We start from the raw sequence: 27,049 nt of genomic DNA, 5'->3' as shown, positions 1-27,049 counted from the left end.
TCCATTATCGCAAACGATCTCGACCGGTATCCCAAATCGACAGATTATGTGATCTCAGATGAAGTCGATGAATTCTTTTTCCTGGACATTCTGGAACTCCCGAGCCTCGACCTATTTGGAAAAATAATCGATCGTGAATAATATGTATTGGACTTTATCGGGTGCTCATGGCGGGGGCCGACGATATCCATTACCCATTTCATAAATGGCGACGGTGACAGTACCGGGTGGCGTATCTCTCTCGATTGATGAATCATCGAGGCATGTCTTTGGCACTCGTCGCATTTTCGCACAAAGGCTTTCGCATCCTTCTCCATTTCATTCCAGTAGTATCCAGCTCTTATTAGCTTTCGAACTAAAGATTCTGCCCCTGAATGGTTCACGCAAGTGCCCTCGTAGACTTCTCTCATGGCGTATTCGGTCTCTCCCGGTCCTAAGCATCTGGCCAATGGGATAAAGAAGGATCTCCTGAACAATGCCCCTTCGACTAAGCTAAATCTGGCAGCTTTGGTGCGCAGGGCTCTCGATTCCTTGGGATCCGAGGGTAATTTTCCTATCTTCAGGTAGTCTATATATTTTTTTCTCCAATCTCAAGTCAAACTTGTCGAGTTTACGTCGGCGTGACCTTCTGATCGAGGCCAAACCTACACCACTATAGAGTAGCGAGGATAGTCGATGCAGTTTTACCCAACGACTGGATCAATTTCCACAGGGAGTTAATTTGGTTTGGAGTTGGGTGTCTAACTAATCTAGATGTGCGTGTTGTTCCTAATTGCACTTCCAAACATTGTTGCGATTGATTATATTCTAATTTTATACTATTGTATGCTGAGTGTAAGCTAAGTACAATATTTTTGGTGAAAGTTTTCAAGTGTTAAAAGGCACTAGGGAAGTGACTTCCGCCTAGGTGAGTATCTAATGGGTACCAAGAATCTAGGACAAGATTGTTATGATTGGGGTCGTGATATAACCATCACACATAAGCGCTCACTCTATACCTCTCGGTAGTTTGAGTGGCTTTTCCCGATTTGGCTTTCTCAAGCCCAAATGGGTGTTCATACAATACAAGTGAAATTGGCTCAAGTCGGGTATTACTATCCATAGATTTAACCCTTTAATTGGGGCTATCAATCTCTTGAGTTCACCACAATTCCTTGTTAGCCTAATTTTCCTAGGCTTAGTCCCTCTTTCTCAAGAAGAGCCTAATTCATAAAGGCATGAATCAGTGTTTGCAACCACTAATTCTATAATTTTAGCATGAATTAGGCTAAATATCACTAACCTATAAACAATTAAGCCCTAAAATTCATGACCCATTAAATACCCACACTAAGGTTGGGTCACAACCCTAGCTATGGGGGTCTAGCTACTCATAATAACAACAGAAATCAAAGATAAAGATGAAATATAAGCCATAAAATTAAAGTACAAGATGAAAATCTAAAGTTTGAAGGTAAATCAACTCTAAAATTGCCCAAAAAGGGAAAAACCAGCCGTTCATGTGCTCTGCTAAACAAAACTTAACCTAAAATTGATAACATGATCTATTTATACTAGGCTAAAATTTTCGGACAAAAATGCCCTTGCGGAGGATTCGCGGACGCGTAATTTTGAGAGCGGATTAACGGGCGCGGCCGCGTAAGATCAACGCGGACCGCAAAATTACGAATGCGGATGCGAATACAATTTCAGAGAGTTGATATTCTGGACTTTTCAAGTCCGCGTCCGCTGACAATTTGCGCCCCCGCGAAAAGCTCTCGCTTACCGTGAAATTTTGAGCGCGGTCCGCGTAATTCCCCACACTTAGGCAAATTTTTCCAGCAACAGTCTTGTACTGCACAAACAATTCCTACACAAAGCTCACAACCAATTAGTTCAAAATAAAGCCTGATCTAAGAAGAAAATCAAAAAAGAAAGAAAAAAAATATGGGTTGCCTCCCAAGAAGCGCCTGATTTAACATCGCGGCACGACGCATATTACCAACATCATTGGAAATTAATCAAACTTGCCGAGGTAATGCTTCACTCGGTTCCCATTAACTTTGATGATTTCACCATTTTTGTTTTTCAAGTCAAGAGCACCAAACGGAGTCACGTGCACCACCTCAAAAGAGCTACTCCATTTTGACTTGAGATTTCCCGAAAACAGTCGTAACCGAGAGTTGAATAGAAGAACCAAGTCACCCTCCTTGAATTCTTTGTTCCGGGCATATTTGTCATGTAAGTACTTCATCTTGTCCTTATACAAGGACGAGCTGGAATAGGCATGAAACCGGAATTCATCAAGTTCATTGAGTTGCTCTACCCGGAGATTGGCTGCTACATCCCATTCAAGGTTTAACTTCTTGAGCGCCCACGTGGCCTTGTGCTCTAACTCAACCGGAAGATGCCATGCTTTCCCAAATACCATACGGTACGGAGACATACCAATTGGAGTCTTGTACGCAGTTCTATAAGCCCACAAAGCATCGTCAAGTTTCCTTGACCAATCCGTCCAGTTTGCATTGACAGTTTTTGATAATATGCTCTTTATCTCCCCGTTGGAGACCTCAACTTGTCTACTAGCCTAGGGATGATAAGGGGTTGACACCTTATGATTGACACCATACATGAAAAGTAAAGTGTCGAAGGCCTTGTTGCAGAAATGAGAACCCACATCACTGATGATCGCCCTAGGAGTGCCAAACCTTGTGAAGATATTTTTCTTTAAGAATGCCACCACACTCCGTGCCTCATTGTTGGGCAGAGCTACAGCTTCAACCCACTTGGAAACATAATCAACAGCAACCAGAATGTAAGTGTTACCACACTAACTCACAAAAGGCCCCATGAAGTCTATGCCCTACATGTCAAAAATATCGATCTCAAGAATAGTGGTAAGAGGCATTTCATCCTTCTTGGAAATTCTACCAGCTCTTTGGCATTCATCACAACGCTTAACAAGCTCACTTGCATCTTTATACAGGGTAGGCCAATAAAATCCACAGCTAAGAACCTCTGAAGTAGTTCTCGCCCCACCATGATGACCACCGTAGGGCGAGGAATGGCAAGCATCAAGAATATTCATTTGCTCCTCTTCTGGGACACATCTCCGGATCACACCATCATTGCAAATCTTGAAGAGATAGGGCTCGTCCCAATAACAATCCAAGCTGTCCCGTTTGAGTTTCTTCCTTTGGCTAGAAGAGAGCTCACTCGGGACAATGTCAGTCACAAGAGAGTTAGCCACATCGGCAAACCAAGGGATACCATTCAAAGACTCGGAGAGGAGTTGTTCATCCGGGAACGGATCATTAATTTCGAGGCCGTCGTGGGACCTCCCCTCCTCTTCTAAGTGGGACAAGTGGTCCGCCACTTGATTATAACTTCCTTTTCTATCAATTATTTCAAGGCCAAACTCTTGAAGCAGAAGAACTCATCTCATCAACCTAGCCTTCGAGTCCTTTTTGGTCATCAAGTAACGGAGTGCCGCGTGATCGGTGTGCACAATCACTTTGGCACCCATGAGATATGGCCTGAACTTATTTATGGTGAAGACAATGGCTAATAACGCTTTCTCGTTCACTATATAATTGACTTGGGCATCATTCATCATTTTGTTTGCATAATAGACCAGATAAAATATCTTGTTGACCCTTTGCCCCAAAACCGCTCCTACCGCAATGTCACTAGCATCGCACATGAGCTCAAATGGTAAGCTCCAATTGGGTGCGGTAATGATGGGAGTGGTTGTCAATTTATACTTGAGAAGCTCAAAAGCTTTCATGCAATCTTCATTGAACACAAACTTTGCATCCTTTTCTAGTAGCTTGCACAAGGGGTTCACCACTTTTGAGAAATCCTTGATGAACCTTCGGTATAACCCCGCGTGCCCAAGAAAGCTCCTAACTCCCTTGACGAAAGTAGGAGGAGGGAGTTTTGAAATAACTTCAATATTCGCTTTGTCCACTTCAATACCGTTCTTTGAGATCTTATGGCCGAGGATAATGCCCTCCTCGACCATAAGGTGGCATTTTTTCGAATTAAGCACTAGGTTGGTTTCTTTACATCGGGCCAACACTTTGTCAAGATTATCCAAGCATTCTTCAAATGAATCCCCACAACACTAAAATTATCCATGAACACTTCGAGGAAGTCCTCCACCATATCCGTAAATATTGCTATCATACACCGCTGAAAGATAGCCGGTGCATTACACAAACCAAACGACATCCGTGAGAATGCAAATGTGCCATACGGACATGTGAAGGTGGTTTTCTCTTGGTCCTCCGATGCAATGAGAATCTGGTTGTACCTTGAGTACCCATCCAAAAAGCAATAGTAGGCACGCCCGGCAAGTCTGTCTAACATTTGATCAAGAAAGGGCAATGGAAAGTGGTCTTTATAGGTCACTTTGTTCAGCTTCTGTAGTCCATACATACCCTCCATCCGGTGACAGTACGAGTGGGGATCAACTCATTTTTCTCATTTGTGACCACAGTCATACCCCCTTCTTCGGCACACATTGTACCGGTGAAGTCCATGAACTATCCGAAATAGGGTACATAACCCCTGCATCAAGCTACTTGATAATTTCCTTCTTGACGACCTTTTGCATAGCCTCATTCAACCTTCTTTGATGTTCCACGGAGGGTTTGGCATCATCCTCTAGAATAATTTTGTGCATGCAAAAGGCGGGGCTTATACCACGAATGTCAGCCAAAGTCCATCCAATTGCCCTTTTCCTTCTTTGAAGCACTGCAAGGGTGGAGTCTACCTGTACGTTAGTTAGGCAAGCAGAAAGAATAATAGGTAATATGGAAGAAGGGCCGAAGAATTCATACCTGAGGTGTGAAGGCAAAGGCTTCAACTCCAATGTTGGTGGCTCCTCGATTGAGGGCTTTGTTGGTGGAGTCTTTCGGTTTTCCAAGTCCAAGGAAAGTTTACGGGGCCCATATGAGTAGGATCCTATTCCTTGTAACGTATTTGCACATTCAATCAAGCCTTCCTTTTCATTATCCTCATGGTTTAACAACACAACTTCCAAAGGGTCTTCCACATTGATCATGGCACTCGTGTCATCAACTATCACCTCCGTCACAAGATCCACAAAAGAGAAAACTTCATTGCTATTTGGTTTCCTCATTGATTTACACACGTGGAATACAACTTTTTCATTGCCCACTCGGAAGGTGCGCTCCCCTGCTTCCACATCAACCAATTCCTTCCCTGGTGCTAGGAAAGGTCTCCCCAACATTATAGGCACCTCATAGTCGACTTCGCAGTCGAGAATCACAAAATCAACAGGCAAAATAAACTTGTCGACCCAGACTAGAACATCATCAATAATACCAAGTGGCCTTTTCATTGTCCGATCCGCTATTTGTAATCTCATGGAAGTAGCTCTTGGTTGCCCAATACCTAGTGTCTTGAACACGGAATATGGCATCAAATTAATACTTGCTCCCAAATTACACAAGGCTTTTGCAAAATCGGCGCTACCAATGGTGCATGGAATTTTAAAGCCACTGGGATCTTCAAGCTTTGGAGCCATCGAGTGCACAATGACACTCACTTGATGAGTCATTTTGATGGTCTCACAATTCATAGATCTATTCTTAGTTACCAAGTCCTTCATGAACTTGGCATATCCCGGCATTTGTTCGAGAGCTTCCACCAAGGGCACATTGATTGACAAACTTTTCATCATCTCAATAAACTTATTAAATTGGTTTTTATTATTTTGCTTTGCAAGACTTTGAGGATACGGTGGAGGAGGCCTTGGCAAAGGGGTCTTGGCTTTAGGCACTACCATTTTCGGTATGTCTATCACGTGTTTCCTAGGCGGGTTCACATCATTTTGAGTCTCCTCCATGTTATCATCAATATCGATCCTCACTTCATTATTCACATGCTCATCATTGGCTTGAATATCATCATTTTCTTGCAACACAACATCATCACTCATAATCTTCTTTGGATTAGAGGTACTTGCATCTCTACCTTTACTGCTTCTTGTGGTCACCGCCATAGCATGACCTGTATTATTCCCACCCTTCGGGTTTACTACCGTATTACTTGGTAGTGCTCCCTTAGGGCGAGTATTCAATGCTTGAGAAATTTGACCCATTTGTACTTCCAAGTTGCGAATAGAGGTAGTATGGGAGGCTATATGGGCATCAGAGTCAGCATTCCTTTCCATCATTTGTTTGAACATATTCTCTATCCGCCCCATCTCATTGTTTGAGGAACTTTGCCCTTGAGACGAATATGGAGGCGGATTGTTGGGTTGTTGATACATCGGGGGCCTTTGAAAGCCCGACCCCCGGTTGCCTTGATTGTTATTATTCCAACCCCATTGGTTTCCATTGCCGCCCTAATTGTTATTGTTGTTCCTTAATTCTGATTGTTGTTCCCCCAATTGTTCGAGTTGTTGTTGTTGCCATTGTTCCAATTCCCTTGGCCTTGGTTGCCCCAATTTTGATTGTTCCCATACGATCTCCATTGTTGATTTGGAGCATTGCTCCGTTGACCTTGGTAGTTATTGGCATATAACACTTCCTCACTTTGATCATCATAAGAATCGTCTTGATTGTAACCACTACCACTTTGCTCATATTGATCTTGATTATTCTGCACTTGTTGGCCACGCTGTTTCCTCTTGTTGACCATGACATTTACCCCTTCCATGGCATTTACTTGCTTTGTCCCTTGAACTTGCTGAAGCTGGGCCTTTGATAACTAATTCATAGTAGCTGTCAACTCAGCTATGGCTTGTCCGTGATCATGAAGTTCCTCGTGAAGATGGATGACATTAGGGTCACCCTGAGGAACATTTGCCCGACTCTGCCAAGCTGAGGATGTGTCAGCCATCTCATCAAGTATGTCACAAGCATCGGCATAAGGCATTTTCATAAAATTTTCCCCAGCTAGCTGATTCACCACACACTGGTTGGTCGTGTTGATGCCCCTATAGAATGTCTGCTGAATCATTGCTTCAGTCATATTATTGTTTGGGCATTCCTTGACCATTGTCTAGTATCGCTCCCAGATTTCATGTAGGGGTTCATTAGATTCTTGTTTAAAGGCTAAGATCTCATCCCCCAATGCTGCCATATGACCCGGTGAGAAAAACTTGGCTATAAAATTTTCTTCCAACTCATCCCACATGTGTATGGAGTGGTTGGGTAGCCTCTCGAGCCAGTCCAAAGCTTTCCCTCTAAGTGAAAATGGGAAAAGTCTCAATCTCAGAGCGTCCTCCGACACGTTCGTCTGCTTTCTCCCCCAGCATGTGTCTACAAAACCCTTTAGATGCTTGTATGTGTTCTGATGAGGAGATCCAGAGAAAACTCCCCTTTGCTCCAATAAGGTCAGCATGACATTTGTAATTTGAAAATTGCCCGCCCGAATCCGGGGCGGGACAATTGCACTTGCGTAACCTTCATTGGGTAGCACCCGATATGCTGCCCGTGGAGGAGGTTGGGGGGTTGGAATGTTGTCATTAGCCTGGCGGCCTCTTCTTTGGACTTGAGGTTCCAGATTAACCTCATCCTCACCATTGTCATCTACCTCCTCCCCCAGAAGAGCATGTCCGAGAGCATCATTATGAGCCATTTGGTACCTAAAGTGATTGATACACAAAAGTTAGAAAAAATAGAAGGAAAGAAAAACAAGACAAACAAATAGTTAGATAGATAGACAATGCCGACTAACTCCCCGACAATGGTGCCAAAACATGATCGAGGCCAAACCTACACCCCTATAGAGTAGCGAGGATGGTCGATGCAGATTTACCCAACGAGGCCGGGATCGATTTCCACAGGGAGTTAATTTGTTTGGAGTTGGGTGTCTAACTAATCTAGATGTGCGTGTTGTTCCTAATTGCACTTCCAAACATTGTTGTGATTGATTTTATTATAATTTTATACTATTGTATGTTGAGTGTAAGCTAAGTACAATATTGTTGGTGAAAGTTTTCAAGTGTTAAAAGGCACTAGGGAAGTGACTTCCGCCTAGATGAGTATCTAATGGGTACCAAGAATCTAGGACAAGCTTATTATGATTGGGGTCGTGATATAACCATCACACATAAGCGCTCACTCTATACCTCTCGGTAGTTTGAGTGACTTTGCCCCGATTTGGCTTTCTCAAGCCCAAATGGGTGTTCATACCATACAAGTGAAATTGGCTCAAGTAGGGTATTACTATCTCTAGATTTAACCATTTAATTGGGGCTATCAATCTCTTAAGTTCACCCTAATTCCTTGTTAGCCTAATTTTTCTAGGCTTAGTCCCTCTTTCTCAAGAAGAGCCTAAGTCATAAAGGCATGAATCAGTGTTTGCAACCACTAATTCTACAATTTTAGCATGAATTAGGCTAAATATCACTAACCCATAAACAATTAAGCCCTAAAATTCAAGATCCATTAAATACCCACACTAGGGTTGGGTCACAACCCTAGCTATGGGGGTCTAGCTACTCATAATAACAGTAGAAATCAAAGATAAAGATGATATATAAGCCATAATATTAAAGTACAAGATGAAAATCTAAAGTTTGAAGGTAAATCTACTCTAAAATTGCCCAAAAAGGGAAAAACCAGCCGTTCACGTGCTCTGCTAAACAAAACTTAACCTAAAATTGATAAAAGGATCTATTTATACTAGGCTAAAATTTTCGGACAAAAATGCCCCTGCGGAGAATTCGCGGACGCGTAATTCTGACCGCGTCTGCGTTTGAGCTTTTGCGGCCGCGTAATAATGAGCGCGGTCCGCGTTTCTTCAATACTGGGCTTGTATTAGTCTTAGTTTCACGGACCGCATAATTTCAATCGCGCCCGCGTGTGTTTCCATCACGGCGGCATAATTTGGACGTGGACCGCGTTCTTCAGTTAAGCCCGACTTTCAGGGTCTCTGAACGTCAAGATGCGCTCTCAGCGGAATTTCCTTCGTGGCCGCGCCAAAGATTGTGGTCGCGCCTTTCCAATGCGGTCAGCGGTGATTTTAGTACTCAAAGCAACTTCTCTGAATCTACTTTCGCGGACCGCATAATAGTGGCCGCCTCACTGGTGGTCCTTGCGCGGCCGCGCTTTTCTGCCGCTCTCAGCGCTCCAGTCTCAGCCTTGGATTCGTGCAGGTTTGACTCCTTCATGAGTTGATTATGGCTTCTTTGCCTCATTTTGACCAAACCCTACAAGCAAGCATATTAAATTAGTTTTTGGGAATACCTTTACGCATTTTTTACCCAAAACCTAAGCAAAAGAGAGCAAATAATAGGCTAAAACCCCTAGTTATCACATTCTTCCACCATCGAGTTCATCAGTTGTACCACTGCCCCCGAGCTAAATTCATCAGAGTCGACAGACGACCCTAAGTTGGCCAGTGCATCGGCCTCACTATTTTGATCTCGGAGTACATGTTGTATAGTCCATTCCTTGAATTGGTGCAGGGTCACCTGCAATTTGTCCAAGTACCTCCACATCCTTTCCTCTTTTACTTCGAACATTCAGTTGACTTGGTTTACAACGATGAGGGAGTCGCATTTGGCTTCGATCACTTCGGCCTCGAGGCTCTTAGCCAGTTCTAGACCTGCAATCATGGCTTCATATTCGGCTTCATTGTTAGTCAATTTTACAGTTCTAATAGACTGTCTAAGTATGCTTCCAACAGGTAGTTTTAACACGATACCGAGCCCGGACCCCTTCGCGTTGGAAGCACCGTCTGTGAATAGGGTCCAGATTCCCGAATTAGCCCCCGAGGCTAGCAGTAATTCCTTTTCGACCTCGGATATTAAGGCCGACGTAAAGTCGGCCACGAAGTCTGCCAAAATATGAGATTTTATGACAGTTCGGGGTCAGTACTCGATGTCATACCTGCTAATCTCCACGGCCCATTTGACCAGCCGTCCTGAGAGCTCGGGCTTATGTATGATATTCCTTAGCAAGGAGAGCGCTAACTTTTCTAGGTGAGGGTACCATATTTCGGCATCGCCTAGAGTTCTATTGACATAGTAAATAGGAAATTGTGTACCTTCTTCCTCCCGGACTAAGACACCACTTACCGCCACCTCGAAAACCACCAAGTAGAGGTACAGTTGTTCGTCTGCCTTTGGTGTGTGCGCCAAAGGGGGGCTCCACAAGTGTCGTTTGAGTTCCTCCAAAGCTTGCTGGCATTCCGGAGTCCAGGAAAAATTATTCTTCTTTTTCAATAGTGAGAAGAATCGATGGCTCTTGTCCGATGACCTCGAGATGAACCGCCTTGACGTTGTCCACTACGGTGATGTCTCTATGGCCTTTATTTTGTCGATGTTGATCTCTATCCCCCGTTTAGATACCACGACGCCCAAACTGACCCCAAATGCGCTCTTCTCCGGGTTTAGCTTCATGTAGTATTTCCTTAGTATGTCGAAGGTTTACTGCAAATGTTTCAAATGGTCCTCTGCTCATAGGGACTTGACCAACATATCGTCAATATAAACTTCCATTGATTTCCCTATTTGTTCTTTGAACATCCGGTTTACTAGGCATTGATAGGTGGCACAAGCATTATGTTATAGCAGTAGGTGCCAAATTTTGTTATGAAAGAATTATTTTCTTGATCGTCCGGGTCCATCCGAATTTGGTTGTACCCGGAGTAGGCATTGAGAAAATTGAGTATCTCGTGCCCGGCCGTCGCGTCGATCATTCGATCGATGTTAGGCAAAGGGAAAGAATCCTCCGGGCATGCTTTGTTTATATCTTTATAATCCATACACATCCTTAGTTTATTTCCTTTTTTAGGTACGACCACTACATTAGCTAACCAACCCGGGTATTTAACTTCCCGGATAGATCTCTTTTTAGAATGAGGTTTGGATACCTCATTCTTGACGAACGCATGTTTGATATCGGATTGTGGCCTTCTCTTCTGCTTAACTGGATGGAACTTCTGGTCCATACTCAGCTTGTGAGTGATTACATCCAGTGGGATCCCTGTCATGTCAAGATGCAACCAAGCGAAACAATCGGCGTTAGCTTTAAGAAAATCAATAAGTTTTTTCCTGAGCTCGAGGGTTAACCCCGTGCCCAGGTATACATTTCGATCCGGTAGATGTTTGATTAATATAACTTGCTCCAACTCTTCAATCATTGATTTGGTGGTGTCAGTGTCATTGGGATCTATGAATGATCTTGGGACGCTGTAATCGTCCTCATTGTCTGCCCCTCGTTCTTTATGTTTCTCCTGTTCGGCTGAGGCCGGTATTAGTGATTGCTATTTAATCTCTTCTTTTTTAGTTGGTTTCGCGCTCCTCGATGTTGAGTTTGCGGGAACCTGTATCACTTCGTCGACAACAAATATTTCCTTTGCGGCCGGTTGTTCTTCGTAGACCATTTTGACTCCCCCCGATGAGGGAAACTTCAGTACCTGGTACAAGGTCGAAGGCACCGCCCTCATGTTATGGACCTATGGCCTTCTGAATAAAGCGTTGTACCTCATATCCCCTTCAATCACGTAGAACTCATTTCTAGGATTGTCCTAGCAGTGTTTACCGACAATGTTATCTCTCCTTTCATATTCTCACATGCCATGTTGAATACATTTAATACCCGGATTGCCAGTACGATTTGATCATGCAACCCCAATTGTACTACGACCCTTGATCTGATGATATTGGCTGAGCTACCTAGATTAATCAGCACACGTTTAACCCGAGATTTATTGATAAATATAGATATTACCAGTGCATTGTTGTGAGGTTGTACGATGCCCTCGGCCTCTACATCACTGAACGAGATAGTTCCCTCTGGAACGTAATCCCGGGTGCGTTTTTCCCTTGTGATTGACACTTTAGTGTGTTTTATCATTGGTCCTTGGGGGACATCGACTCCTCAGATGATCATGTTGATCACGTGTTGAGGCTCCTTTTAACTGACCTATTTGTTACCATCCCTTTTCCTGAAGTGGTTTTTGGCTCGCTCACTTAGGAATTCTCGGAGGTGCCCATTGTTGAATAACCGAGCAACTTCTTCTCTTAACTGTTGGCAATCTTCGGTCCTGTGATGGTGAGTGTCGTGATACTTACACATCAAATTAGGATATCTTTGGGTATGGTCGTACTGCAATGGTCGGGGCCACTTAGTCTCTTTGATGCACCCTATGGCCGATAACGTCCACGTTGAAGTTGTACTCCGATAATCTCGGTGCTTCCCTACTCCCGAGCGACTTGTCGAACCTACTCTTTCTCATCAATCCCCGGTCACTAGGCCCTCGATCAATTCTCTTCTCGTTCTTTGCAGGGTGATGCCCGGATCTATTTCCTGTTTGATCCGCATTGTATGGTTGATATCAATATCGGCCCGGTCTTGGCTCTTGATCAATGGCTCTTTTAGATCTATCATTGGTCCTGATGGGGTAAGCAAACCCAGAAGGGGCCTCGAGTTGGTCACCCTCGACCTTAATCTTCGACTTGTACCTATTGTGGACGTCTGCCCAGGTTATCGCCGGGTACTCTACCAAATTTTATTTTAGATTTTGAGAGGCCATGAAACTTTAGGGGTTAAGCCCCTGAGTGAATGCCTGGATGGACCAATCATCTACAACTAGTGGTAGGTCCATCCGCTCCATCTGGAATCTTGAAACGAACTCCTTGAGCATCTCGTTATCCCATTGTTTGACCTTGAAAAGATCTGACTTTCTGGTCTCGACCTTGATGGCCCCGGCATGGGTCTTTACGAAAGCATCTGCAAGCACAACAAGCGAGTCAATGAAATTGGGAGGCAAGTTGTAATACTATATCATTACTCCATTGGACAAAGTTTCTCCAAACCTTTTCAGCAACACCGACTCGATCTCATCATCTTTCAAATTATTTCCTTTAATCGCGCACGTATAGGAGGTCACATGCTTGTTTCGATCCGTGGTCCCATTATATTTGGGAATGTCGGGCATATGGAACCTCTTTGGTATAGGCTTCAGTGCTCACTAGGAGTAAAGGGCTTCTGAATAAATTTGTTGGAGTTCGGTCCCTTCAGTATCAGGGGTGCTCCCGGAATGTGATCGACCCTGGAGTTGTATGTTTCCACCTTCTTGTCGTTGGCCTCAATATTTTTCTCGCCCGACTCCACCCATTTTTTCAACGCTTCGAGCATCTTCATTACCTCTGAAGTTACCCCGGGCTAATTGGATCCACCCAATCTTTCGGTAATTTGTTCGTCTCTTCGAATGCTTTCCCCTGATTATTCAGTCTCGACCCTGTTGCGGGCATGGCTTTGATTCTGTAGCTATGCTATTGCCGCTTGTTGAGCCTACAACATTTCGAAAATCAACACTAGGCTCATCCCATCACCTTCACCTTCAGGCGCTTCTCGAGCTGTAGGCCGGGGTCCCCCACAAACACTATTTTCGGGATCAGTTGGCACGTTGATGTTGATGGCCACCTGCGAGTTAGCATCAACCGGATCAGAGGTTGGGCATCATTGGGATCGGCAGGAAGGACATCATTACTGGGCACCACATTATTATTTTTGCCGTGATGGCCTGACTCAGCGTCAATGTTCAAGTGAGAAAACTGAGAGTTTGACATTTTTAGGCTGACCTGAAATTAAGAATTCAAAGAACAAGCATAAAATAGGGTGTGTTATGGAGATTCGTATCAAGCCACCACTATTATCCTTATCACCATGGTGGGCGCCAATTTATTTACCCCAAAAATGAGTAACAATTAAATTTGTACACGATTTAAAGGATACGTGGTTTAACACAACATAAATAATTAAGAATAACATATTGATGGATTAAAGAAAAAATAAATGATCAAACCAATTGCAATACGATGACAAGTCTGGTCATGGATTGAACTGTGGGATTCGCCCTAGATTGGACCCTCGGATCAAGCCCGATCACGAATGGAGAAAAGAACAAGTGAGTAATGCCTTTAACAGTACCTAGAAGACAAAATAAAACTTGATTGCTATGAATTGCGTGTTACAATGTATCAGACTAAAGAAAGACTTTCCCTTTATATAGTAGGAAAATTCCAGTCCTAGTATAAGTCTAAAAAGGTAAAATCTTCTTTTCTCGGTAATTGTTGATCCATAAGTGATACTGCATGAGATTCGCGCCTAATATCTTATTGAGGGCGAGTATTACGGCCCCCTATCCGTCATGCATAACCGTCCATCACGTCTCTCAAAGTCCAGAAGTTATACTCGGTCCGGGGTGCGTTGCTTAACCATGCCCGATGGAAGATATATCATCCACTACTTTACCATGACCGGTTTCTGGCCTTGATTATAACCTCACGGATCCATGCTTTCCCTTCGTTCTCTCACCGGAGAATCAGGGCAGACATTGCCCCTGATTATAGTCCTACACAGATAGAACCCTCATTTTTTGGAGGGTAGATTTATCGAAGCGACGGGAAGCGAAAAGTGAACCCCGGTTTCTTCCTTCGTATGCTATGACCGAGTTGACAGGTCAACAAAACGTCCCATCAGTCACGTCATTCTGGCTTTGGACACGTGTCAATAGCCGGTTGACTATCCTCGAATGTGTAACGTCGCGCATTGATTATTCTTCCTCTATAAAAACTCCGACCCCTTTTTCACTTCTCCATTTTTCGATTCCAGAAATCTTTGACTTACCCTCGAATTCTCCACATTAACTTCTTCAAATCTTCATACATTGCTCCTTAGATATTCATATCTTCATCCTCAAATCTTCATACTTTCTCTTTAAATCTTCAACCCAGACCTTCATATCTTCATCCCATCTTCAAATCTTCATATATTTTCCTCAAATCTTCATACTTTTCAGAATCTGATGGTAAATACTTCCAAATCTGTTCCTCAGCAAACTGCCCCTTCATCTTCCAACTCGGCCACAGATGCCGAGGTGGCCCAGGAGCCTCCTTTGAAGTGTTTCGTCCCCGGGGCTGCTCTATTAAGAATGAATTCAACATTGAAAAGGCCTCAAGTCAGCAGGATTGAGGTGAGGGGGCATGAAAGTTCGAGGCGAGGGTGCATGGAGGTTCGTTTGGCAGGGGTGGTTCGTTTGGGTAAAAACCAAAGATCTCATTCCCTCCAAATTTCTACCATTCCCCGAAAAGTGGAACGTATCTCATAAGTCTTTTCCTTCTCGAGTATTTGGCATTCCTTTTTATTCTTTTCCTAATTACATGTATTTATCGTTGTGCAGTGCTTGCCTGGGTTCCTAATGCAGTACCCCACTTCAAGAAGTGGATCGAGGGGATCTGCAAACAGATATCTTACTCCAAGGGCGCATGGCGCAAGCTCTCGAAGGGAAAGTGGGAGGCCCGGGTCCATGGTGAGGTCCTCTCTCGAATGATTACTCACATATTTGACTTGTATTTCACTGAGCCTTCTCCCTTCTCAGAGGTTTGCCCAAGACCACCGAGCTCTGGCCGTTGGATGAGGACGAGAATCTGTCCTTGCTTGCCAAACCCTCTGCTTCTAGACAGTCCGGGCTGCCGCAAAGGAGGAGAAAAAGAAGAAGAAAAGGAATTCCTAGGGCTCCCTGGATGCCGAGGTGAAGAAGAAGAAGAAGAACGTGGTCGTCCGGGTATGGAGAAGCAACAAAAAGAGCACCAAGTCTAGGGTGTCGGACTCTAATTCCCTCTACCAGCTCAGGTATTACCCTAAGGATGATGACCTTGAGTGCATTGCTCACGAGTCGACCCTCAACGAGGGGGAGTAGGTGGCAACCGGAAAAGGTGGCCAAGAGGTTGATCCTCCCCTAGCTCGGGAGCCAGAAAGAGAGTCGGAGGCCACGGCTCCCCAAGAAGTCGCTCCCATCCTAAAGGAGGGAGCTGGTGCCATTGACATCACGGGGACACCGTCCCACACAGAGTCCACATTCGAAGAGGCTCGAGCTGAAAGAGAGAAATTAAACGAGACTGCACCGGGCAAAGACGATGCCCTCAACATGTTCTTTGACGGCATGGACATGGGCGCGTTGGAGGACTACTCCGGACTTGGTCACCTAGAGGTCCCAAAAAAGGACGTGCCATCGGGAGCAGGTGAGCCGAGCTCGAGCTCGAAGCTAGTGAGGAAATTCCTTGCCCCAAGCGTGGATCCTGACAGTAGGAGAATGGTCGTTCTTACTATACCAGTAGACGCTCGGGCACTGTCGACTTCGTTGGGTGTGGCCAGCTATCCCCGTTACCTGGTGAACGAGGAGGACCAGGCAAAGATGAATAAAGTATGTACATCGAGCCTCTTCAACAAAGCGCAACAGGCACTGAACCGGGTAAAACGTCTACTCTTCATACCCATTGCGAATTTTGCTTAGTTTTAGACATGTTCTAATGACTTCGTTGTTTTTCAGCCTTCAGTGCTTCATCATGAAAGCTTCCTTCGGTCCTGCTTGGAAATCATCTGGTTCGAGTTCGAGCTCAAAGAGCAAGTTCGGAAGAAGGACATGTACAGGGCTCTCATTGAGCAACAAGATGAGGCCCTCAAGGACCTCCCAATTCTCCGAGCCGAGCTGGAAAAGGCTTAGAAGGAGGCCTCGTCCGTAAAGCAGGAGAACGCAGACCTGGTCGAGAAGGTAAGGATCTTTGAGGCTAAAAATGAGAAGCTACTCGTGGTGACTAATAACGCAACTTCGCAGGTCTAAGAGAAAATAGACATGATCGACCAGCTTCGGGTTGAGATGGATGAGATCAAGGCCACGACTGAGGCATGGAAGGGCAGGATGGACCTGTTGGCTTCGGAAAAAAGAGGCTGCAAAAGAAGAGTTGGCATCGGTCAAGGCAAAGGACAAGGCCGACAAGTGGTCTCGGCTAATTGATGAACTCTGGGCACAGCTGAACTCAGCCGCACCCGTACACAATTTTATATTGCATTCTGTCATTTTTCTCATTATCAATCATCGACATATGGGGTCTAAACATCATGTTATTCCTCCAAAAACATAGGTAGCATTGTGTTTATACAAAGGGATAATCCTAAATCACCCATGAACTACTAAATTAGAAGTTTGCACTAGCTAGTAATTTTTTGTTGATACCCTAAAATAATTTTTTTCTCTTTCTCACATTAAATTTAGAAAAAAAAGTTTTTTGGTGATTTTTGTCTTTAACGGCAAAATAAAAACAATATTCAAATATTGTTAGCAGTGTAAACCATAAATTTACCCAAGTACATTTGGTCTCTCTTTGGACTTGACCCCAATAATTGGACCAATGCAGTTCGGTCCAAGTCCAATTATACGTTTGTCATTTGTCAATTATCCGGGAATGGCTAAGCAGAAAACTTGATCTACTTCGTGATAGATCTTGCAAGTTGCAACATTATGATTGTTAAAGGAAACTTTTGATAGCCCATTAAATAAGTACGTTCTGTCTTTTATATCATGTTTTGAATGGGTGTCAAACGGACTGGGCTGGCTCGGTTTCGGACCGGCCTGGTGGTAAGGGGGGCGGGCAGGGCTGGGTCGGGACGGAAACCGTCCTGTTCCGGGAGAAATTTGAACACTGGCTAACCAGATCGGTACAACCCTATAAGATCTTGCCACTCGTAAACCGGTTAACCGAACCGGTCCAGACCGATTCAACGGCTAGTTCAATTTCTTTTTTAATAATCTTGACTGTTGGCAACGATCAGCTGCCATTTTGACCGTTGCCCAACGGCTAATTTGCAAGAATAGCTATTTTTTGGGCATTATTTTTAAAAATAACACTTTTATTATTTACTAATTTAACTCTTTGAAAAACTATAAATAGACCCTCCGCTCTTCATTATTTCTTCACTCATCTCTCAACCCCTCCTCTTCTTCATTTCTTCACTCATCTCTTAATTCTCAAACCCAAATTCTCAATTGTCATTCTCTCATTCTTCACCTAAATTGCAACCAACTAATTAGTTCTCATTATTTTTGGAATTATATTTATGGTATTATTTGAAGTTTGAACTTTGAACAATTGAAGTTTCTTCGTGATAACATAGAGTTGCGAAATTCAATTCCAAAACTTCAAAATATTATCAAGTGTTCAATTTATTGCAGAATTCGGTGTACTCGTTCTAACTCTTTCTCTTATTTAGTATTTTATTTTCATATTTAATTTTTATTAGTAGTTAACTTTTCACTATATATTTAATGCTGCAAAAAGAGTTTGTAATAAGGTTATTAATTGGGGTACTCGGGGAAATAGAAAAAGCACTTTTAGTAGTAATATAAATAACTTTATACATATTTCTGAAACATCACATGATAATAATATAGATTATGAATAATTACAGGAAGATTATGATATAGAAGATAATGAATTAGAAATCGAAGATGAGACACCACCTACACCTAGTAATGTTGAAGTTGGTAGCAGGGGTGGTGGTTGTGGCACTAGTAGTAGACCGCATGTGGCCCCGACTGGAGGAAATAGAGAATACAGATAGAGTTAGATGCAAAATTTGTAAAGATGATTTTAAATATAAGCCTGGAGGAAATTTTGGCGGGACTGGGACACTTAGTAGACAAATGAGAATTACTCATCCTATAGAATGAGACTCTGATTTAGATGAAAATCAAGGAACTCTAAATCCTAGTACTGGAGGACCTATGAAATATGATAGAATTGAGGATCGTGAGGAGTTAGCAAAAATGATTGCTTTGGGTTGTCTACCTTTTTCTTTTGCTTATTCATCATATCTTATTATGTATATTCAAAGAATTTATAATCCTTTATTTAAAAGTATCCCTAGAAGTACTTGTAGACCTGATATCTTTAGACTTTATGGACAATATCAGATATACATACATTATTTGTTTGACCACCTTCCTTGTAGAGTTTCTCTAACTTCTGGTATTAGCCATGCTCTTAATGGAAATGATTATTTGATAGATGATAATTATTGTATGCAAAAACATATTATCGCTTTTAAATATGATGAAAATCAGAGTCATGCTGCTATTTTATAAGTACTACTATTTGCGAAGTTGTCGCATTTTACAATCTTAATAAAAAGGTATTATGTATGTCTTTTGATAATGCTTCTAACAATAATGCCGCTATTTCAATTGTAACCACCACTTGACGAAAATTTTTATGTTAGGTGTGTATGTTATGTTTATAATTTAATTGTTAAAAGTGGCCTTGATTTATTTTTGACTGAAATTACTCATGTTAGAAGAGCAGTTGGTGTTATTCAAGGAAATAATAGACAATCTAGAATTAAATAATTTTAGACTAAGTGTACCGAACATAACCTTAACCCTAGATTTATGCCAGATGAAATTGTTACTAGATAGAATTATACATACATATTTTTAAGATGTTGCTACAAATATAGATTGCTATAACTGAAGTTGCTAATGCACATTGTACTGATCCAAACCCGTATGTTAACAACTAATACATAGGAGGTCATTAGTGATGTTGTTAAATTTTTACACAAATTTTATACAGCTATTGTTGAGTTTTCTGGAGCATATTACCATACTGTTACTATGGCTTTAGTACATATAGCTGAAATTTCTTTTCTACTCTCTGATTTTAAAAAGAAAGAAAAATATAAGGATGCTGTTGAAAAAATGCAAGCAAAATTCAAAAAATATTTCTTTTCAATTTCTCATATTTACTTAATTGGTGCTGTTTTAAATCGTTCTATTAAGATGTCTAATTGTCACCAATTAATCAATGCTTTATATACTTATATGGAGATTGGACCAACTGAAACCCTAGATATATATATTGTTGTATGAACAAGCTAAATGATTATTTACAATAATTATATAATTATTATGCAAATATAATTGATGATGATGCTAATAATGTAGGCAATATTAATCCCACTTTTCATTGTACTACTACTACTACATCTGCTACTATGGATGAAGATGTAGGCCTTGATGGTTTTAATATTTGGTCTACATTTCCTTCCACTCAAACCAGTAGCAGGAACATTGGTGAACTTTAATTCTACTTGTAAAAGCAAACAGAGCCTCGTACAAAGGAATTTTCACCGTTGGCATGGTGGCATGAAAATGAAAAGCAATTCCTATTCTTTCCGCAATGGCTCGGGACGTGCTAAATGTGCCAATTTCAACTATTGAATTAGAGAGTGCATTTAGTCAAGCAAAACAACAACTAGGAGACACCCGCCACTCATTGGGAAGCAATGCTTTGGAAATTTTAGTATGTTTCAGAGATTGGATTAGATGGGAACGAAGAAATCAAGGACGTGAAGATGTTGATAAACCAGAAGACGAGGAACTTGGAGATATATTAACACATGATAACCCATCTGAATTTAACACTCCAGAAGATGGCCAAGAAGTTTGTATTGATTATGAAGAACTTACGAAGGCAATGCAAACTCTTTGAAGTTTGAAGATTATATTTAATAATTCAAATTTGAATTTACTTTTTTCTTTAATATAGTTGTTGTAAAATGTAAACTTTAATTTGCAAGTTTGAATTAAAAAATAACTTGCAAATTATAAGTTAAATTTCTTTTCTTCTTCATTGTATTATCTTAAATTCTTAATGAAATATTCAAATATAAGGCTTAAAGCCTTTGAAGTTTTTAATTAAAATTCCAAATATAAGACTTTTAAAGCATTTGAAATTTATTCAAACACTCTTTTTATAAGATTGTTTTTATGTTTTACATTTTTACTTTATCTTAATATAAATCACGATAGTTATACAAAATACGCACACACAAAAATTTAAATAAAACCAGCCCGGACCAGAACCGTTCCGGTTCAAATTTTCACTGGCGAGGCCCGGACCCGGTAAGACCGCTATTTTGAAACCGGTACCGAGACCGACCGGTCTCGTTTTTCTCTAGCCTGGCCCGGCCCATTAGGCCTAGAACCGTTCCGATTCAAATTTTTACCGGCAAGGCTCGGACCCGATAAGACCGGTATTTTGAAACTGGTACCGAGACCGGCGGGTTTCCTTTTCCTCTAGCCCGGCCCGGCCCGGCCCCTTGACACCCATATTTTGAAGTTAACATGTAAAGCTTTGTTTAGTCAAGGAAGGGCATGTGAAGGAAATTGATATAAAAGGAACTAAGATGTTAAGAATACACTAGAAGTGGTTCTTTCTTGGTTAAATTCGAGAGGGCCAAGAACATTATTTTGCTTCTTTTTTGTCTCCTAATTTCCTGTTGCGCTATACAAATAAAAACAAAATGACAATTCACAATTGCAAAGATTAATAATACTGACTTTTATTTACTTCTTCTATAGAGACAAAAACATACAACACCAACCGTTTTACAATCACACGCAAATCAAGAAAAGAAAACAACATACTTAAACGACCACAATATACTGTTTCAATATTCATGCAAACCAAAATGAAGAATTACTATTAATAAAAAAAGGTTTTACCACTAAACTAGTATTCCCCTAGAATGAAGTACTGTGGCGGGTGGTGACATTAAAATCCACCACCTCGGTCCTCAATTTCTGTCCTCCTAAAATAACAACAAACAGAAACTTGCGACTTCATAAATTACTAGCATTACACCCAAAATAAAGAAGAAAAAATGGTGTAGAGCCACTTTAAAATAAGCCCTTCCCATCAACACATTAGTAGTATAGTCCTAATTTGTCACCACTGCAATAAGATTTATTTATTGTTTTATAGCTAAATTGATTAATTAAGTGAACTGGGCGCCTGTAAAGGTTTGGCCAAAGGACCAACCGGCAGGGATAGCGTCATTGGAGATTAGAGTGCGGCCATCACCAGTGGTAACCTTAAAAGAAAGGCTTTGAACATCAAGATTGGAGTTGCTCTGCCAATTTTGACCCCAGTTGCGAGACATAGGTATCCAGTCGGTTCTAGAACCTTTAACTGAAACTGCATTAACATCACCAGAACCTCCGACATTGGTCACGAGCACCAAGTTGAAGTATGAGTGACCGTTCATTGTAAATCTGATGCCTCCCTTTTTCTGGCAGCCTACCCTGCATTAATGGTACAATTTTAAAACCAACCTCCACATTTGAAACTCGTGAGTTAGCATTGTGTTAATAAGAAAATTTGCTCTTTTGTTTTTTTGGGGGGATTAAAGCTAATGAACCAACCACCGATATAAATATTACTAGTAGGGGGCAATCTATGTCACGAGATGTAACCAACAGAATGCTCGTGTTAAACTTAAACCAACTTGTAGTAATTCATGTCAGAGACATTAAATTCACAAGACGTGAGAACTTAATATTAAGGAGTACGTCCAAGCTAGCTTTCATCTGTATCTTTATCCTTGAAATTTGGAAATTGACCCCGGGTATAACAGAAAAGAGTTTAACAATCAAATATATACTTGCACGATATGGGTTCTCTCGTTTTTGCCTTAAAGATTGTTTTGTATATACTCCCTCCATTCATTTTTAGTCGTCCACTTTTAACTTTGCACTCCATTTAAGAAAAATAAATGACGTACATATTTTACAATTTTACCCATAATAGTAATAGCATTTCAAAAAATCTTGGGAGATAATTTGAAAATTTAGTAGTTAATGATACGGGTAAAATATGAAGAAGAAAAATTATCTTTTATTTTTAATTTGTTAAAATGGACAAGTAAAAATAAAAATTATATTTTTAATATAGTGGACAAGTAAAACTGAATGGAATGAGTATATTAAAACATATTGGACTCTATCTACATAACTAGAGCTATTCAAAAATCACTCAACGTTTTTTTTTTTTCCTTTTAATTTTTCCGGACTCTGACACTTAACCGAAATACTAAGGCCCCGTTTGTCCATAAAAAATTGTAAAAAATGTGTTTGTCTATGAAATTTTGTAAGTTTTTGAAAAATTTTAAAAAATACTGCAATATTTTTCAAGTGAAATGCATGTCCAAATATAATTTTAAATTTCAAATACCAGTTTTCAACTTAACTTCAAATACTAGTCATTTTTTTTCAAAAATTACAATTTTTATGTCCAAAAGCCTACCAAGTCAAAGACATGACAAGTTGAGATTTTTCAACAAATACGAGAATAAAATTGAAAAACAAGAAAGCAAAGGAGGTAGTATATAGATTCAAGTTAGGGTCTTACCTTCGGTAAGAAACAGGGACAATCCCAGCTCTGTAGTGAGCAATTTGTTGGAAGATAGGCTGAGAGAGGTCAAAGTGGTGCAGGGGAGGGTTGCACCACCCTCCTGCATTGTTTGGTAGGGCGTAATTTGGTGGGCAGAAATTAGTAGCAGTGACCACTATAGACCCTGGAATACACCACTCGGAATCACCAACGCACTTGATTTCAAAGCAAGCCCCGCAGCTCAGCCCATTATTGAACATTGCTGTGCTCAATGCTGCTGTATTTGTACCATATCCTTGGCTGTACAAATTCCCATAACCACATGCCCCACCTGGATTATAGAAATATGAATTTTGTTAATGCCAAAATAAAAATTGTTTAATAGAAAATGGGAAAAGCAAAAGCATTTGAAGAGAGTAACATATATACCCATGGTTCCGGAAGCATCACCACCTCCATAGAAAGTGGCATGAGCTTCAATCCATCCTTCGTCAATGCCGTGGACGCAATTAAATATACAAAAGAGACCAACGATGGAGAACCACAGTATTGGCATTTTTTCTGTAAATTCAAGTAAACTGAGAGGTGTTACCCTTTTGGAACTAACAATACTTTATGAGCACTGACCTTAATGTGTGTTCTTTGACGGGAAAAATAGATGATTTTCTTTAGTTGTTTCACTAGGAGTGAGGAGTGAGTTTACTTTGCAATGAGAAAAGGAAGGATTGAGGTGGGAATAAATAGATGTTAGGCGAAACCAATGAACACAGCAAGCCCTTTTTTTTCAAGAGAATCTTTTTTTTTTTTTTTGGTTTTGGGTGCTTTATTAAAACCAGTCTTTTTCTGTGTCTAGACCGCTAGCGGCAAAAAAAAAAAAATACTCTCTAGTTTACTGTTCTATAAATTGATTATAAAGACGAAGCAAGTTGAGAGGGGACCAAACATTTGTTCCGTCGGCGGTGTCTAGCCGCTTTAGGGAACGCAACTTGTAAGAGGTGTTAACCTATACCGTTTTGTAGTTAAGAAAATTTTAAAGTGGTACAATTAAGAAAATTGATTAATAATATGGATCAATCCATTGAATTAATAACTGACAATCGATTTTGGAAAACTTATACGGATCAATGGATTTACCAAATAAAGATTGATTGAAATGGTAACTGAGAATTAGTACTGACTGTTTGTTTCTAAACAAATATTTGACAGAAATAATTAATTGAACTAGATTTAAACTAATGTTACACTAGGTTAAAAAAAATTAACATAATCTTAAAGTTCATGGTCAGAGTCTACGTCCTTAAGCTCCTTTCCGTCCTGGTATTCGATTCCAAAAATAAAGTAACCGACCAAATGGCTACCTCCCACCTGTTATGATGTTCATCCAATCTTGACATGATTGGCTTTACAGGACGGCTATTTAATAATCTTATTTCTGTAGTGACTTTTTAATTATATGAAACTTGATATTCAATTTGGACATTTTGCGCGCCTTAAGAACTTGAAATATCAATTGAAACTTGATATTCAAATGAAGATATTGTGGAACGAACTGAAATTGAAGTTTATTCTCTAAAATATACTGATTAAGCGATTATTATGAGTACTAGAATTGACAAAATCATTGATAAAATGGACTATATATGGAGCGCCTGCACGAAATTAGTAGTTCCAAATCTTGACTAATTTTTAGATTTATTGGAGTGAATATCAAAACGAGTGCAACTTGGCTAGGTTAGTTTGCTAGTTGCTACTACCTTGAAATTATCAATCAACATAGACTTAGCTCTCATCTCATTTATTGTATGTTCGTTGAATACCATTTTTTGATTTCTCTAGATAATTTCCCTTTTCTGTCAGGATTCTGGAATAGTAGAAGAATTCCAAGACAAAAGGCTGAAAAATAGGTTGTGATATGGCGTATTAGCATGTGAGAGTTGAATACCAAATCCAAGTGAAAAAGAAAGAATGCTGCTGTGGATATACAGTGGTCATACATCTGCCAGAACTGCGCGAATCGCCGCCCATATCAGACGCCATACCCTTCTACCATTCTATACGTTTGAGGCTTCAACTTGAATTTTAGTACTATATGTATATCACTTTTGGAGGGATCAATGCAGAGATAACGCTTTCTTTCATAAAAGTGGTGAGATTTAAGTAAAACCGAGGGGGAAATAACAAGCACACTTACACTGTTACACCTGCATGATTATATTTTATGGGCGCTTCCGAAGTTATGAGTTGTGGCAAAACACGGATCCATGGTTTGAACTTATGGGTTCAAATTCGCAATTCTACCATAATTATCTAATTTGCTGAGTTCAATATCTATTACTAGGATATATTTAGTGAACTTTTTAATACATATATATGGTCTAAACTGAAAGTTATGGGTTCGGATAAACTCATAGCATGTTCATTGGATATGCCCCTGGTTATGGTGGACTCTATTTACCCTTAAAACGGATAACAATTAAATTTGTATGCGGTTTAAGGATATATGGATTGATTCAATACAAGTAATCAACAATGTTAGTTAAACGAATTAAAGATAAAATAAATAACCAAACCAGTTGTGACGTTGAGTCCGGGCTCGAATTTAAGCTTAACAGTAGTTTTGCCCTCGACCGGACCCTCGATTCGAAGCCAAATGTATATGAAGAACTATAATTAAAATGAGAACCTTTCAATAGCTAGAAAGTAGAGAAATAAATTGTATTGCCTTGATATACGTGTTACAATATATTTATTGAATAAGAAACTTCCCATTTATATAGTAGGGGAGTTTTACCCCTAGTACAATTCTAAGAAAGGTAAAAATCCTCCTTGTACATCAATCACCGATACGTTATCGGCATCGGGCGAGATCTGCGTCGTGATATCCGGTTGAGTGCGGATATCATGGCCCTCCGTTAGTCGTGTGCAACCATTTGTAGTGCTTCCCGAGGTCTTGGAGCTCGTTCCGGGTTCGGGGGTATTGTCTTGTTAGGCCCGGTGGCGGGCACCCCGTTCCAGCCTCGATTTAAAGAGTTCTCAGATTCGGTCTCTATCTCGTACATTCTTACTTCTTACTTCATTTGTCTCAACGAGAACTCGGGATGTGTGCTGACCTAGTTCACCCGTATACAGATAGTCCTCTCATTTCTGAGAGAGTAGGTTCGCCGAAACGATGGAAAACGATAGATGAACCTCGGTTCCTTCCTTCGTACATTAAAACCGAGATGACGAATAAGCCGAAACGTCCCATCAGTCGCGTCGTTCTGACTTCGGACACATGTCAACCATCAGCTGGTCGCCTCCGAATGTGAAACGTCACGTATTGATTACATTTTCTCCTATAAAAGCTTCGATCTGTTGTACTTCTTCCACTTTCTAATCCTAGCTTTTATCTTCGAATTCTCTAGCGGCTATCAACTCTTTCAAATCTTCATCTCTTTACCTTTGATCTTTAAATCTTCATAACTGTTCTTAGGTTTCTATCTAGATCTTCATCCTATCTTTAAACCTTCATACTCTTTCCTTCAAACCTTCATATCTTTCCTTCAAACCTTCATATCCTCCCTTCAAATCTTCTTATTCCCCAGATCACGATGGCCAAGATTTTCAAATCAGTTCCTCAGCAAACTGCCTCTTCATCTTCCCACCAGGCCACAGGTACCGAGGGGACCGTTCCTGAGGTGGTTGCTCTCGAGACGGATGCTCCCGAGGTGGTTGTTCCCGAAGTGGCTGCTGCCGAAGCGGCCCCAGAGCCCCCCATGGAAAGCTTTATTCCCGGGGGCTGTTCAATCGGAGACGATTTCAAAGTGAGAAGGCCTCATCCAAACAAGACCGGGGTAAAGGGGCATCGAGATATATATGCTCAATTACCGAAGATAGCCTTCCCATAGTCTGAGAGGACTGTAAATGTGGAGGTAAAGACGTGGTAGTCCCCAGGCCTGAGGACGATATTACTACTCATGTGGAGGGGTATTTAAGTATTTACACTTACCCCTTCACGCTGGGCCTGGTAGACCAGTAGTTTTGGCCTTTTGTAAGAGATACGAGGTATGCCTTGGGCAAATCCACGTG

The 27,049-nt window shown here is 41.1% G+C and overlaps 2 protein-coding genes across 2 annotated transcripts; both read right to left on the bottom strand.

The window, feature by feature from the left end:
* Positions 1-2,842: 2,842 nt before the first annotated feature.
* Positions 2,843-6,214, bottom strand: LOC138908476 (uncharacterized). Its single transcript, XM_070199145.1, has 3 exons — positions 5,680-6,214; positions 4,566-5,256; positions 2,843-3,374 (listed from the first exon to the last, which is right to left on the bottom strand). The coding sequence occupies exons 1-3, from the start codon at positions 6,212-6,214 to the stop codon at positions 2,843-2,845; spliced, it is 1,758 nt and encodes a 585-aa protein (XP_070055246.1).
* A 14,913-nt stretch (positions 6,215-21,127) lies between these two features.
* On the bottom strand, positions 21,128-23,839 carry LOC104110856 (expansin-A15-like). Its single transcript, XM_009620410.4, has 3 exons — positions 23,411-23,839; positions 23,000-23,312; positions 21,128-21,894 (listed from the first exon to the last, which is right to left on the bottom strand). The coding sequence occupies exons 1-3, from the start codon at positions 23,535-23,537 to the stop codon at positions 21,588-21,590; spliced, it is 747 nt and encodes a 248-aa protein (XP_009618705.1). The 5' UTR covers positions 23,538-23,839; the 3' UTR covers positions 21,128-21,587.
* Between the last annotated feature and the right edge of the window lie 3,210 nt (positions 23,840-27,049).

Source organism: Nicotiana tomentosiformis, chromosome 3 (genome assembly GCF_000390325.3).
Source record: "Nicotiana tomentosiformis chromosome 3, ASM39032v3, whole genome shotgun sequence".
NCBI classification, from domain to species: domain Eukaryota; kingdom Viridiplantae; phylum Streptophyta; class Magnoliopsida; order Solanales; family Solanaceae; genus Nicotiana; species Nicotiana tomentosiformis.
The sequence above is the reverse complement of the archived record's forward strand: the minus strand, read 5'-3'. Positions and strand labels throughout refer to the sequence as shown.

Coding starts and splice junctions, on each gene's coding strand:
- LOC138908476 (XM_070199145.1), bottom strand. CDS start 6,214: ATGGGGCGGATAGAGAATATGTTCAAACAAATGATGGAAAGGAATGCT. Junction 5,257..5,679: donor GTTTATTGAGATGATGAAAA/GTTTGTCAATCA, acceptor TCGACTGCGAAG/TCGACTATGAGGTGCCTATA. Junction 3,375..4,565: donor GTCAAGAAGGAAATTATCAA/GTAGCTTGATGC, acceptor AATAATTGATAG/AAAAGGAAGTTATAATCAAG.
- LOC104110856 (XM_009620410.4), bottom strand. CDS start 23,537: ATGCCAATACTGTGGTTCTCCATCGTTGGTCTCTTTTGTATATTTAAT. Junction 23,313..23,410: donor TGATGCTTCCGGAACCATGG/GTATATATGTTA, acceptor TCTATAATCCAG/GTGGGGCATGTGGTTATGGG. Junction 21,895..22,999: donor GTCCCTGTTTCTTACCGAAG/GTAAGACCCTAA, acceptor CCATTAATGCAG/GGTAGGCTGCCAGAAAAAGG.